Source organism: Crocuta crocuta, unplaced genomic scaffold, assembly GCF_008692635.1.
Source record: "Crocuta crocuta isolate KB4526 unplaced genomic scaffold, BGI_CrCroc_1.0 scaffold3, whole genome shotgun sequence".
Lineage (NCBI taxonomy): Eukaryota > Metazoa > Chordata > Mammalia > Carnivora > Hyaenidae > Crocuta > Crocuta crocuta.
This window is the reverse complement of record NW_027529934.1, coordinates 9,514,416-9,528,905: the sequence shown is the minus strand read 5'-3', so window position 1 is coordinate 9,528,905 and position 14,490 is coordinate 9,514,416. Positions and strand designations below refer to the sequence as shown.

Sequence of the window (14,490 nt, the reverse complement as noted above, 5' to 3'; positions counted from 1 at the left end):
GAGGAGAGGCAGTGGCGGATGAGGAGGCTGATGGCAGCCTTCAGTCAACCAGGCACAGGGAGACAAGACACCACCAAGCTGTGGTGGCCAGTAAGTCCTTTTTGCCTGGTTGGGAAAGAGAAGTAATTATGGTGGTTGCAACACATTGCGTTCTAGTGGATTACAAGGAAATGGTGCCTCCTCTTATCAGGAGCAGAGAACAAGAGGATGTGGCTTGAATCACAGCGTGAAGAGTTTAGGTGAACGTTCAAGAAGAGTTTACTGACAGCGTTATTAAACACCAAGGGGGATTCCAAGGCAAGTGGCTTCATATTAAAATGTGCTGTTGGGCAGGAGAATGGCTTCCTTCTGCTCTGTGAATTTACCTAACCTAAAATGGCCTGGGTTTTGGCTTCCATCCATAGATGTATTAATATGGAGTGATCTTTGCTCAGGCTGCTTGGGTGACACCAGCTGAGCTGCCCCAGCCCAAAGCCATCATCCCATCTGCCCTCAAAGAGGGTGGAAAGAATGAAGAATCGCCTCTCTTTATTTTTAATTTGCTGGGTTTATTTTTATGTCCCTCCCTGTAGTTTCTTCAGCTTGGCTGCCTCTGGAATGGGCATCTTAATAAAATCTCACGTCCCAGGGCATGTAGAGCGCCAGCTGTGCAGCCCCCACGGGTCCAGAGGGGGCTCCTCTGGTATTTATCCTTTTAGGGCAGGCTGGACAGACGTCTGGGCTCATACTTCTGGGCTGATTTGATTTCCAGAATGTAGTGGACAGTGCTCTCTTGCTCTCTCTCTGGTCCTCAGAAAAGCTTAGAAAATAACTAATGACAAAGTGTCCTCTCCCAAAACAGAACTGGTGGTTTAGAGATTCTGCCCCCACTCCCCCCTCCTCACCCCCAGGTAGTTGTAAGTGCTGATGGTGTGGCTGCTTTGGAAAACCTCCTGCACCGACTGAAAAGACTTGAAGGAGATATTATTGTTCAGGCTGGGCCCAGGGAGGACCCCACGCACAGCAGGGAGTGTGAGGGGACAGAGGATTTGATCAGAGAGAAGAAGTGTGGCTTTCAGGAGACAGCACACAGAGCCCAGGTGGAAGTGCAAGGACAGAGGGATAAGAGACCAACGCAGGCCCTGCAGCAGGGAAAGTGACGCTGGGGAACCTGCCAGAAAAATAAGGGAGGAACCCAGAGGGGACAGCCCTACAGGGGAGGCTGACAGTGGAGGTGCCAGCAGCTGGGCTGAGTGACTTGAGTGTTGCCCGGTGGCAGGGCCTGCTGAGGAAAGTGGGGTGCCAGCTGCCCCCAGTGCTCGTGGGACAGCAGCATCAAAATGGCCCCTGGCCAGGGCCGAGGCCCAGAGAGCCCCTTCCCCAGAGAGCGCACACGGCTGGGTGAGCACAGAGGAGGGAGGACTGAGGAGCAGGGAGCCGGCCTTCTGGTGAGAAAACTGTCCCCCAACTGGCCGCAGAGGGTATCCAGTGGGGGCCCTCATGGGGGTCTCCACTGGCTCCGTGTGGCTGCCACACTCTTCCCAGAAGGACCCTCAGCTCAGTCAGGGTCGCTTCACAGTGGCCGGGTGCTCCTACTGCGCAGCCTGCAGCCGGCCGGGGGGCCACTCGCCTCTGCAAGCTCCTGGGCTGCGGCTGTGGAACAAGCTCTGGGGCCCTGGCTGCCCTCCAGCCCCTGAGTCAGCCTGTCCCCAGGGCGGCAGCCGGAGAAGGTGCCATTCCAGCCTGGCACGTCCCACCTCGGACTGCACACATCCGCCCTGTGAGGCTGCTCACCCTGGGGGAGCCTGGAGGGCTTCTGGGAACAGGGGACTTCCTCAGGTCCCCAGAAGCTTCCCACCAATACCGCAGCTAACTCCGAGTCTTTCTCTGTGCGTGCAGGGTAATTTAATACTACATGAACCTCAAGGCTAGGACCGATTACCAGCCCCTCCTTTTCACATGGGGCAACAGCTAAATTAAGTGACTTGCCTAACAAGGGTAGTGAGTGGCCTGGAACCCACCGTCTCCAGCTCCATGCAAAGCTCCTGGTGGAAATCTGTCTCTGCCTTTTCTTGCTCATACCGAATGTTTCCACCTCTCCCTCTCACACACACACAGAGCCCAATATACGCTGAAACTTACAGCACCAACCCCTGTTTACTGTCCACCTATGAAATCTCTTGTATCACTAGCTGAACAAACTGATTTCTTGATGACATTTTGCTGGAGGCTTGCATGTCACATAATGTATTAACGAGGATCACGAATATATGTCTGGTGGCAAGCTAGTAAGTTGCATTTAGAATGCGTCTCCCATTTTGAAAATGATGCTTTGATTTCTTTTTAAGGGCTATAGCAATCCACAACGTTTAAATTATTCATTTAAAAAATTTTTTTGATTTACTAGTACCCTTTGTGTAAGGAATTGGACTGTAGGGGTGCCTGGGTGGCTCAGTTGGTTGGGTGTCTGACTTTAGCTCAGGTCATGATCTCACGGCCTATGAGCTTGAGCCCTGAGTCGGGCTCTGTGCTGACAGCTCGGAGCCTGGAACCTGCTTCGGACTCTGTGTCTCCCTCTCTCTCTATCCCTCCCCTACCAATGCTCTGTCTCTCTCAAAAATAAATATTAAAAAAATTTTTAAATCAGAACTGTAGCACAAACTGTTGCTTTGGGATTAAATAATAGCAGGAATAAAAGTGATTGCTTCAGAGAAGCCTAAGATAAAGTATTTGGATCCTGCTAACTGGCTTACAAGAGGCTAAGCCCAGTTCTTGCGCTCTTGGGTAGCACCCAAGCCCTGGTCACATCCACTCCCCCTTTAACTCCTCACCCAGCTGGTGCTTTTTGCAGGAGACCCTTCTCCTGCACCCACCCCACCCCCTACTTGAGGGGCGTGGCGAGTTCATGGATCAGAAATGGATCCAAATCCCAGCTGGGATCTAACTCACAAAGTACTCCTGATCCTTATGGCCTTGCTTCCTCATCTGTGAGATGGAATAATGCCCAGGAAGACAGGTGGCAGTGTTCTGACCAGCAGCAGGACGTTCCCTGGAGATGTTAAGGAGACAACCAGACACCCATTTAACCGAGAGACAGCTCATGTGAATTCTCATCATCAGAAGGCAGGGGAATGGAGCCAACAGACCCCAGGCATTGCCTTCAGCTCCTTCAGGCTGTGGAGGAATGTCAGTGTGGCCTCCTGGATCCAGGACCCAGCCCAGTGTCACATGCACACAGTGGGGCTCTGATCATTCAGACCTTTGCCCCTAATGTTGGGCCTCTGCCTTGACTGCTCTGGGCCTCAGTCCCCGTATCTGTAACCTGAGAGGACTGACTACATTTGTAAGATGTCTTTCAACTCTAAGGCAGATGTTAAATACACTGGATTCCTCAATGTGTTAGGGAAGTGAATTGCTTCCATAGTCTTCTGGGTAGGGATGCTGAGAAACCACACCAAATACTGGTTTTAACCAGTATTTTAACCATACCCAAATACTGGTTTTCAAAATCTGAGTCTACAAGAACTAAATTTGCCTGACTCTTATTTCATCTCGTGGTTTATGTGTAAACACTTCAAATTTCCCAGATTTCTCTTTCAGCTTGACATACAACGACATCTGTAAAGTAGCTCCTAGTTTAGTCGAAGTAGGGACCACAATTAGAGGCACGTAAATTGGTGGTCACTGCATGCAAAAAGCTAAAAATTAATTTTAAATCCAATTCTAGACAAAATTAAATTACTTTCTGGTATTTTCTCCCTTGAGCCCCTCTCTTCCATCATCCCTTCCTTTGCTCTGTTCAGTCCCATCTCAAGTCCTCACCGCCATGCGTTCCAGAGACAGATTTGCTTGTTGACTGTGGAAAGAAGAACGAACCCACGCACCCTGCTAAGGACACACAACTCGTTTGTGGCAGAGATGGTTCATGCTCACCACCTCCTCCAGGTGTTCTCCCACATGCCCCCCACTCCCCTGCATTGAGATCAGGGCCACGGACTGACCAATGGACTGGGAAAGGAAGTGGCACAGTTACCTTGGTCGGGGCAGTTAGGAACACTGTGAGTTCTCTCCACCATCACCGTGGCTTGACAGAAAGCCCTGGGACGGAAGGGCTGGCAAGATGGAAGCTGACGGGGGTCACTGGTAGCGGAAGGCCCCTAAGGAGAGCTGCCCAATTCTCATTACATGGTGACATAATGAAAAATAAAACTGTCTTCAGCTACTGAGATTTCATGGTTTGTTACTTCAGCCTAGCCGAACCTGGCCCCACATATCCCTTCTGGAAGTATTTCCTGCTAAGAGAGATTCTAGGGGGAATAACAGTGCAAAGCCCGATGGAAATACCTCCTCATAGTGGAACTCAGGGTACCCGTTGTAATCAGTGCCACTGCAGCAGCATCTGTATGTAGAAGAAGAGGGTTGGCATCAGGGAAGCTTCTTGATACCGCTGGTATCAGGGCATGGAGCAATTCTCCATAAGATGCCCCCTTACGGTCTTGTGCTGCATGAGGACTCCAAAGAAGGGAGTCTTAAGACCCTGTTTCTTTAGGCAGAAAGTAACCAAGCCCAGCTTCTAGACAGAGGCAAAACAAGGGAACCAGTTTTCTAGAATGATCTTGAAAAACAGCCACCTAGTGCCAGTGATAGAAATCCCTTTTCTTATTCCTGTCCCACCTCATATTATCAGTTATTAAAACACCTCGGGGTTCCTGGATGGCTCAGTTGGTTAAGCATCTGACTTCGGCTCAGGTCACGATCTCGCAGTTCGTGAGTTCAAGCCCCATGTCAGGCTCTGTGCTGACAGCTCAGAGCCTGGAGCCTGCTTCAGATTCTGTGTCTCCCTCTCTCTCTGCTCCTCCCCCCTGTGTCTCACTCTCAAAAATAAACATTAAAAATTGTTTAAATAAAATAAAACACCTAGTTGGCTCTCTCCAAAATCCCACAAGCACCAGAAAATTTGATAATTTGGATCTATTTAAGAATCTAGCAGAAACTTTTTGGAACCATGATGAAAGGACAACACTGTGCATCTGTTGAGTGAAGCTGGCCTGGCTCTGACGGTCTTTTGGGAAACCCTTCTTTCCTCCCTTCATAGAGACCTTCCTGGGCTTCCAGAGCATCATGGCTGGTTTCAAGAATTATTCAGCTGGTAGCAATTGCAGCCTAGGGAAGAGGCTCTCAGAAAGGAGGCAAAGTACTACCTTGGTTCCTAACTCTAAGTTCAGTTTTCGTTTTTTTTTTAAAGTGTCCCCCATCATGACTCCTAAGAATAGCAATCTGTCAAAGGCATCATACTGACTGCGGTTTCCTAAGGATGTCACTCTCTCCCCCGAATACTCGTGATGCTCACCAGTGGAGAGGATCCCCTCCCAACTCTGCCACTGGCTTCTCCTCGGCTCCCTCCGACCGGGCCAGAGGGGGCTTCCAGCAAGCCTCCTGACATATCTAGAACCCAGAGCCCACCTGATGAACACTCCAGATACAGTCCCTTTGGGTCTGGCAGCACATGCCAACCAAGTCCCAAACCAGTTTATTAGTTTAACCAAAAGGTAAACAGATGATGGAGATGTAGAAAGACAAGCATGCGAGCAGCTAAAAGCATCACCCCGCTATCCGCCGGGAAACAAATTTAAGACATTTCAAGTGGCATTAAATAAATGAGGCTATGTTTTATCTACTTGGAATTTCCATTGTCTTTAAAAAAGGAAAATATATATATATATATATTTTTTTACATTGCAGTATATAAATCTAGACTCTACATATACAGTACAATACACAGGGCGAGCACACAGCACAACACATACGTCGTTGTAGCCGCACCCTAACTCAGGCCAACGGTTCTGTATTTTGTGACCTTCGAACCAAGGAATTCAGGCTGAGGCTATGTTTGCTCCAGTCTCCATGATGTTCAGCATCCAGGCCATCGCTCCTCCAAGCTCACAAGCACAAATCGGACGAGCCTTGCAAACGGAACAAAGTGCTTTTCGACTGGTTGAAACCCAGTCGCTCTTAACGATGCACAGTCTGCTCTCCTAGAAAGGCCTAAGGGGAATCTGAGGCCTTCCCAGCTCATTCTTTGGCCCACTGCCACAGATCTCTAAACTTTCCCTGGTGTTTCTGGCAGATTTCATATGGCTGTTTACATCACATAAATCTCACAGAACCTTTGGGAGCTGGCTTTTGGAGATTAGGAAAAAGGGAAAAAAAAAAAAAGCTCCATGTTGCAACCTATGCTTTATATCTGGGTTTGTTCTTTTTATTTTTAGAATAAAAACTGGAATTCTGAGAATTTTTTTCTTAAAAAGGACATTCTGAAAGTGCTTCTTACACATGTTGATATCGCACATATGGCTTTTTAGGTCAACCCCCCAGCACAGCTCAGATTTGGAAGGGAGAGGGTAATGGCGTTACTAGCGACAAAAATGTCACCTAACAGTAACACCGTGATAGCAAGTGTGGGGACTTGGAAAAAAAAAAAGTTATTGATTCCATCTGGAAGAAGGTACCTCATTAAGAAATGATTTAGATAATACACGTAGCCCCATCTCTTTCCCCATGACTAGGCACAGTAATTCTATAAGAGCTAGTAAAACAGGACACTGCCATCAGCAGGGAACATCTCCTGAGGGGCTGTTAACAGAGCAATCGCTGTTCTAAAATCGTTCACAGGCTCAAAATGATCAAACATAGTCAATCGCAGTCGGAATTTCTACACCTGAGGAACAAATTGCACGTAATACAGAGGTACTACTATCCAGATGGCAAAAGACTCCAGACATGTAGTTCCATGCAAAAGAAGGCGATCAGAAACGGCAAGGAAGTAGTGGCATTCCGAGGCAGGTTAAGAGTCCAAGTGAGTCCCCATCCTTCTGTGCTTTCTTTTCTGGCTGGTAAGTCACCAAAGAGCAGGGCTACCTGTGCAGCGATGGTTGTGATATGTTCTTGAGCAGGGGGAATGGAAACACAATGCAGTTGCCAGAAATCAAAGTGGGCCAGAAAGCGGTGGCTCCAGGGGGGTGGGAGGGCCCTGGGTCAGATGGGCCTCTGAAGCTCCTCTTGACCAGCCCCCCCCTGGGGTCGCGGAAAGCGGCAGATGCAGGCAGAGGTCAAAAGCCACTGGCTCATCCAAACCGTTTCCAAAGTGGCCTTTCATTCAGCCGTGGCAGTCTCAGCCTCTGCAGATCTTTTCTGGTGGCACTTGATGGAGAAAGTAATTCTCTCCCTGATAGGAACGGTTTGGACTTCTTATAATACTGGCACGAAGGACACTCTGTATTCCTAGGATTGATTCCATTTACTTGGAAGGTATGACACTAGGTTTTCAGTTCTTTCTATTTCCCTGTAAAAAGTGACCTCAACTTCCCAGGCCATTGTGCAAATTCATTTCTCCATAGTCCAGAATATCTCCTAAGTCCCTCATATATTTATATATGTGTGTGTGTGTGTGTGTGTATACATATATGTATATGTACACACATATATATGTGTATATACACACACACATACATATCAAATATGTGTACATATATATATTTATAAAAGTGGATAATTTTGCATTTCAGTCTCAAATAGGTCAAAGAGAATCAGTGAAACATTCATCCTTTGCATGTCAAACTCCTCTCCGATTTCCCCCACGATGCCTGTCATAGTGCCCTGCCCACTAGAGGTACTCAGTAAATATCTGCTGACTTCACCAATGATCCTCTAACACTGGATGGTTGTTGCAATTGCCACGGCCTGTTGTCAGCCTCACTCCGCCTTCGGCAAGCAAGGGGCCGCTGGTCCCTCCCTTCATAGGGTGATTTTGCTGTGTCTGCTGCTCCAGCAGCCCCGTTTAGCTGTCCTGGGCAATGTCAAGCTGGTCCGGCTACGCAATTTCACTTGTTCTTCCATGGAGTTCTTTTTGCGTAAAATGAAGTCAAAGTTCACTTGGCTGTTCATGGCATAAAAGACATTGGCTGAGTCTGGGATCACGAGTTCTGAAAGAGAGGAGGAGAGAGAAGGCAGTCAGCTGGTGTAGGTCAGCCCAGCACTGACAGCGACAGGTGGAAAATTGTGTCCAGTCACAGAGCAAGGACCATTGGCCCTTTGTCCTCGGAACATGAACTGAACCAAACAATGACAACGACTCCCAATATTGGTTCCAACCACTCCTCAATCCCAATATTTAAAAACAAAGTACAAATACGATCTTGGAAATCTGACCCGTGGAATAAATGTTCATTCAAATGCAGAATACTTTAGTTAGAAGAAAGTGCGGTAGAAAACAAAGGCCAAGAGACATTAAATGACACTCCCCGAATCATAGCTAGTCAATGGCAGAACTGGGCTAGAACCCAGGTAACCTTCCTCCCATGGTCCATTTTCTACTCCAGCATGTGGCTTTTCTCAGAGACTGAGAGAATCCAATGATGTGGGGGAGAAAAAAAATCTACAGCATTTTCCAGAACTTTCTACTTGGAATATTGAAATATTTTTTGAAGTAACACCAAGTCGAACCAGCTGAATACTAAACAGCATCTATATAAGATAGAGTATATCTGTAAATATTTAAACTGTTGTCTACTTCAGTGATTCCCAACCAGACAGCTGCAATTTCTGAACTGGGACCATTCCAAGTATAATATGAAATTATCAAGCAAAATTATTTTAATTCGTTTATATTTTTAAAAGAAGGAATATACTACTTAGCACTCAGGGGTAATGGGTATCTAAAAAAACAAATGGGAATCAAAGGTAAAATGGGCAATGGAGTAGGAGAGGCAATTATTAGAGGCATCTGACTGCAGAATGGATTCAGTCAAGCTTATGTTAACTTCAAACACTGAAATCTTATAGCAAGACTGATGCAATCAGGTTCTAAGTGACTCTGGTACATTTTGCACAAATGTCCCAAAAAGAATAACTCCCCTAAAGTGTCCCCAGTCTCCTGCCCACATATTCCCGGGTCAGTAAAAATTCACCTCACAGCTATAGATCACTTAGCATATGTCCAAAGTAGTTTGGAGCACACTATTTCTTGTTATCCTCACAACTGCCCTATGGTGTATGAAGGACTAGTGGGTACTGCCTCCTTTTCACTAATTAAGGACCAAGGCCTGAGGAGGTCAAGCAGCCCATCAAAGACCACCCAAGTGGTGAATGAAACTGGGCCCAGACTATACACCTCAGGATTCCTGGTTCTTCAGACCAACTGGTCTCACCTTAGTGTTGTTTTGTGGGCAACATGGTAAAACTCAAGAGATCACTTTTTAGGCTTAGAATTTTAACGGTAACTACAATAAAAGTTATAATTGACAAGGGTTTGCCCCACAAACCCTGCTGAATGAGAAAACTCCCAAGAGGCAATTGAAAAAGAATTTTCTCAAAGGCTAAGTATTTCATCTCTAGGAAAAAGTACTATTCTAATTTCAGCCACTCTTCTCTGGGCCCAGGATACAGCCTAGATGATGCTTTGGTCAAATGGAGTAGGAACAGCTGTTCCTTTCCCATATTCCCAACTTTTATAATTCTTGTTTTAGCTATACTTGGGGAACAAGCACTAAGATGTGTGAATTAGGGGCGCCTGGGAGGCTCAGTAGGTTGAGCTCTGACTTCAGCTCAGGTCATGATTTCACAATTCGTGAGTTCAAGCCCCGTCTCGGGCTCTGTGCTGACAGCTCAGAGCCTGGAGCCTGCTTCAGATTCTGTGTCTCCCTCTCTCTCTGCCCCTGCCCCAGTCATGCTCTGTCTCTCTCTCAAAAATAAACAAACAACAACAACAAAATGATATGTGAATTGGTTAGTGTTGGGTCTGCCAGTAGATAGGGTTAGTTTCAGTCATTAACCGCACTTAGAAAGAGACTTCTTTTGACTGAGTTTCTACGACGTGACAGGGTACAGAGGACTTACCTACCAGCTTGTCTCCTCCTCTCAACAAATACAACCCCGATTCAAACCGGCAAATAGATACGTTCAGGGTAAGTATTTGCCACCAGTTTTCCTAAAAGGAATTTCTGCCAACAATGGGCTTCTAGACATACCGAAGTATTTCCCAGATCACCAGGTCTTTGCCTCAGTTAAGTGTGAGATAAAGAGCCTTCAGATTCTGGAGTTAGAAACTTTTGCTACTTGAACATCAATCATGAATAAAGATAAACTGAAAGAGGGGTGCCTGGGTGACTCAGTTCAACCACTGGCTCAGGTCACAACCACGTGGTTAGTGAGTTCGAGCTCTGTGTCAGGCTCTGTGTTGACAGCTCAGAGCCTGGAGCCTGCTTTGGACTCTGTGTCTCCCTCTCTCACTCTGCCCCTCCCCTGCTTGCTCTCTGTCTCTCTCTCTCTAAATAAAAGCATCAAAAAATTTTTTTAATAAAAAATTAAAAGATAAACTGTAAGATAAATCTCTAAGCCTCTCATGCATGATTAACTGAAACAGTGAGAAATTATTACAAGGACCACTACATTTCAGGTTCACATACAACTGAAACACACATTACTGGGTGACGGAGGTACGTGACTATCTGCAAAGACCCAAAAGGCCCCACCTCCCCTCACCTTCTGACACGGGGAGTGACCCCTTCCAAGGAGAATGTTTGCTAGAAAGTTTATGGAGAATGCAGCAGCACCTGGGTGGCTCAGTGGTTAAGGTTTCATCTCAGGTCATTATCTCACGGTTCATGAGCTCAAGCCTCGTGTCAGGCTCTGCACAAACAGCATGGAGCCTAATTGGGATTCTCTCTCTCCCTCTCTCTGCTCCTCCCCTTTTGCTCTCTCTCTTTCTCTCTCTCAAAATAAATAAATAAACTTAAAAAAAAAGTTTACAGGGGTGCCTGGGTGGCTCAGTCGGTTAAGCGTCCGACTTCGGCTCAGGTCATGATTTCACGGTTCGTGGGTTCGAGCCCCGCGTCGGGCTCTGTGCTGACAGCTCAGAGCCTGGAGCCTGTTTTAGATTCTGTGTCTCCCCCTCTCTCTGACCCTCCCCCTCTCACGTTGTCTCTCTCTCTAGAAATAAATAAAACATTTAAAAAAAAAGTTTATAGACAATGGGCATGAGGATGCGCAGAAAAATCGTAGGAAAAACAGGGCCACTGTGGGGGCAGCTTGAGACGCTCCATTCTACGAGTGAGGTGATGGCAGGGTCCCACACACAATACCACNGCCTGGGTGGCTCAGTTGGTTAAGTGTCCGACTTCGGCTCAGGTCATGATTTCACGGTTCGTGGGTTCGAGCCCCGCGTCGGGCTCTGTGCTGACAGCTCAGAGCCTGGAGCCTGTTTTAGATTCTGTGTCTCCCTCTCTCTCTGACCCTCCCCCTCTCACGTTGTCTCTCTCTCTCGAAATAAATAAAACATTTAAAAAAAAAGTTTATAGGCAATGGGCATGAGGATGCGCAGAAAAATCGTAGGAAAAACAGGGCCACTGTGGGGGCAGCTTGAGACGCTCCATTCTACGAGTGAGGTGATGGCAGGGTCCCACACACAATACCACCTCCCCATAACTAAACACCCCTACTGGGTTCCACTGGGTTCGTTCTCTGACTTCACACACCAGGCAACCCGCCAGGAGACGCGCCGTGCGCCCACCTTTGTCCTCCGAGATGACCTGTACCAGCTCATACTCCTCAGCCGGGTCTGAGTCCAGGTTGTGCTTCAGCATCGCCCTCTGGATCACTGCGGGGGTTTTATCCTGGCTTGTCAACTGGAAAGACAATGGAAGGGCTTCTAAGTATTCTGCTTCATGTCGCCTGAAAGAGTTCTCTTGACCCTCTTATTCTTGCTGCCATGTGTCTTCATGGCAGCGACGGCCCAGTGCAGTGGAACGGGACCCAGAGCCAGAGCTCCTGGGTTCTAGTCGTGGCTCCACCCTAGGGAGCTGAATGATGGTGGGATGCTTAGTCTCACAGCCCCCTCCTCCCCCAGTCAACTGCCGTCCCGCAGTAAACCAGAGCATGCCCCTTGCCAGGCTCCTCCACACCGGCTGGGGTTCCAGTTGGGGGCAGGGTGGAGGAGGAGGGGGCCATGGGAAGCACAGGGCATTTTTTGGTCCTGGGCTAAAATCGTCCGTACCCACTGAGCTGCCGCCATGACGCCGGGCCACAACCTGGGGGAGACAAGTGACCACAGTTCTGCGCGAGGACCCATTCAAAACGCGCAAGAGACCCCATGACTCAGCAATCTCCCTGCTAGGTATTCCCCGAGAGAAATGAAAACCTGTATCTGCAAAAGGACTTCTACACAAATGTTGACAGCAGATTCATCCATAATGGCCTCAGACTGGAATGAACCCGAATCGCCTCGACAGCAGAGAACAGGGGAAACGGACAGACAGATTATAGTATATTCCTGAGAGAGCACAACTCAGCAGCTGTAAACTCAAATCCGACACATGCAACAATGTGGATGAATCTCAAAAGCATCACATTGTGCAAGAAAAGCTAGACATGAAAGATTACATGAAACAGGAGTCATTTCTTTTGAAAAACAAGCAAACCTAATCTATGGCTTTAGAAAACTAACAATAATGAAACTTAACCTTTACTAGGGGCAAAGGGGGGGACTGATTGGAAGGGGCACAAGGGAATTTTGGGGGATGAAAAATGTTCTTTATCTAGGTTTGGGGTGATAGTTACTCAGATACAGGTAGTTATCAAAACCCAAGGAACTGAACACTTAAGATCTGTGTACATAATTGGATGTAAATTAGGCTTCAATAAAAATCGGCTTCTAGGTGTTCGAAAATAATAAATATAACATTTTTCAAGTGCAAGTAAAGTTTCTCCTCACCCCCAGTTCTGACTTTCTCCCCTTTATCTTTGTACTTCAGCCAACTATTGGCAGGGTGCTCAGCGCGAGAGGTAAAGAGGGGCTGACTCTTCTAACATCCTGTGAGCGATTTCTTTACATCAGAAAGAATGCACACGTGTACACACACACACACACACACACACACACCCCACAAATTACCGTTACTTAAAAATAAAAGCTGTTCTCACCAGGAGGTAAGAGGAGAGACAGTAAGTAAGCAAGTAAATAATAAAAGAAAAAATTTAAAAAACTAAAAGAAANTTACCGTTACTTAAAAATAAAAGCTGTTCTCACCAGGAGGTAAGAGGAGAGACAGTAAGTAAGTAAATAATAAAAGAAAAAGTTTAAAAAACTAAAAGAAGAAAAAGACAACTGATTTCCTCCAAGAAACTGTCACAGAGCCTGAAGGACCTAGATGTCTCCCTCTGGTCTGGACCAGCAGCTGGTATTTGTGATTCAATAAACAGCACACATTACAATGGGGTCCTTGTAAGCGACAAAGACCCTGTTCATTTGTCTATTACCAAAACATCCGGCATATTCCTTTACAAGGGAGAAATAGATGCACACAAAATTCTAAAAGAGGAAATATGTGTTTTGATAGTCTAAAGAAAATACTCCCACAGCTGGATCAAACTGGACCAGAAGCATAAGGTGAAAGAGAGAGGATCGCACTGGGGGATGGATGGGGCGCTAAGGTGATTAACGTCAGGCTAAGTTGTCAACTTTAAACCTACCTAAGGAGAGAGCCAGCCTATCCTATCCTTAACTATCTTGACCTTAAACTTCCCCAGGTGTGTCCAAACGAGGATGGGATATGGCCAAGGGCTCTCCATGAGAGTTTATTACTCTGTCCCGCTCAATGTACTGAGTGGGGTGGAGAGTCCCAGTCAGCGCAATTTCGCAACCTCGGGCTGACATTCTGAACCAGCACTATCCGGCAGATATACATAATGCCAGCCCCATTTCTCATCTTACATATCTAGTAGCCATATTAAAAAAAGTTTTTCAAAAGGGAAATTAATTTTAATAATATATTTTATTTATTCCCTTACATCCAAAGTATGATTTCAGTATATAATCCAAAAATATTAGCGAGAAATTCTTTCTTTTGTACTACGTCTTCAAAATCTGGTATATATTTTACACTCACAGTACATCTCCATTTGGACTATTCCCATTTTAAATGCTCAATTGCCACATGTGGCTGGTGTACTCAATGGAACAGTGTTGGATGACACTAGCATGTCACTTTCACGCACCTTAAATAGAGAATGCGAAGAATTCCCTGTACCTCCTCCCTGAGGCTAGCTTCTAATACCAAAGGTTCGTTTGGACTGTTTCTGAAAGAAAAGACTCCTGCAGCATGTCATCGTTTGTGTCTGGTTTCTTTAGCACAACGTGGTGTTTTAGAGATCCATCCACGTGGTCGCCTGTGTCACTTCTTAGCTTTTATTTCAGAGACACGGTCTAGTTACGAGGTGGGACTTTCTTCTCTGTTGGCATGTGTGAGAGAAGCCGTGTGAAGAAGCCACACTGAAAATACAATAATAACACTGATGGTGTGGCTTCTCGGTGGTTCTTCCACCTCAATCTCTCTCTCTCCCCCGCTTGAGTTCTGTCCCTGCTCTCACTCCCTGCGTGACCCTGTCCACCACGTAAGCTGGACAACTCTAAGAGCCAGCCTCGCGCTGGCCCATCTTCTGGACAATGTCAGCTGGGTG

At 46.7% G+C, this 14,490-nt stretch overlaps 1 protein-coding gene across 3 annotated transcripts in view; it reads right to left on the bottom strand.

Annotated features, from left to right (window-relative positions):
* Window positions 1-5,459: 5,459 nt before the first annotated feature.
* Window positions 5,460-14,490, bottom strand: part of RGL1 (ral guanine nucleotide dissociation stimulator like 1) — a 163,529-nt gene continuing 154,498 nt past the window's right edge. For all 3 annotated transcript variants that reach the window (XM_077763256.1, XM_077763258.1, XM_077763257.1), the window contains 2 exons: window positions 11,546-11,660; window positions 5,460-7,961 (listed from right to left, as the gene is read on the bottom strand). In XM_077763256.1, coding sequence (XP_077619382.1) covers window positions 7,774-7,961; window positions 11,546-11,660 — 303 coding nt within the window. In that variant the 3' untranslated portion in view covers window positions 5,460-7,773. The remainder of the gene's footprint in view (window positions 7,962-11,545; window positions 11,661-14,490) is intronic.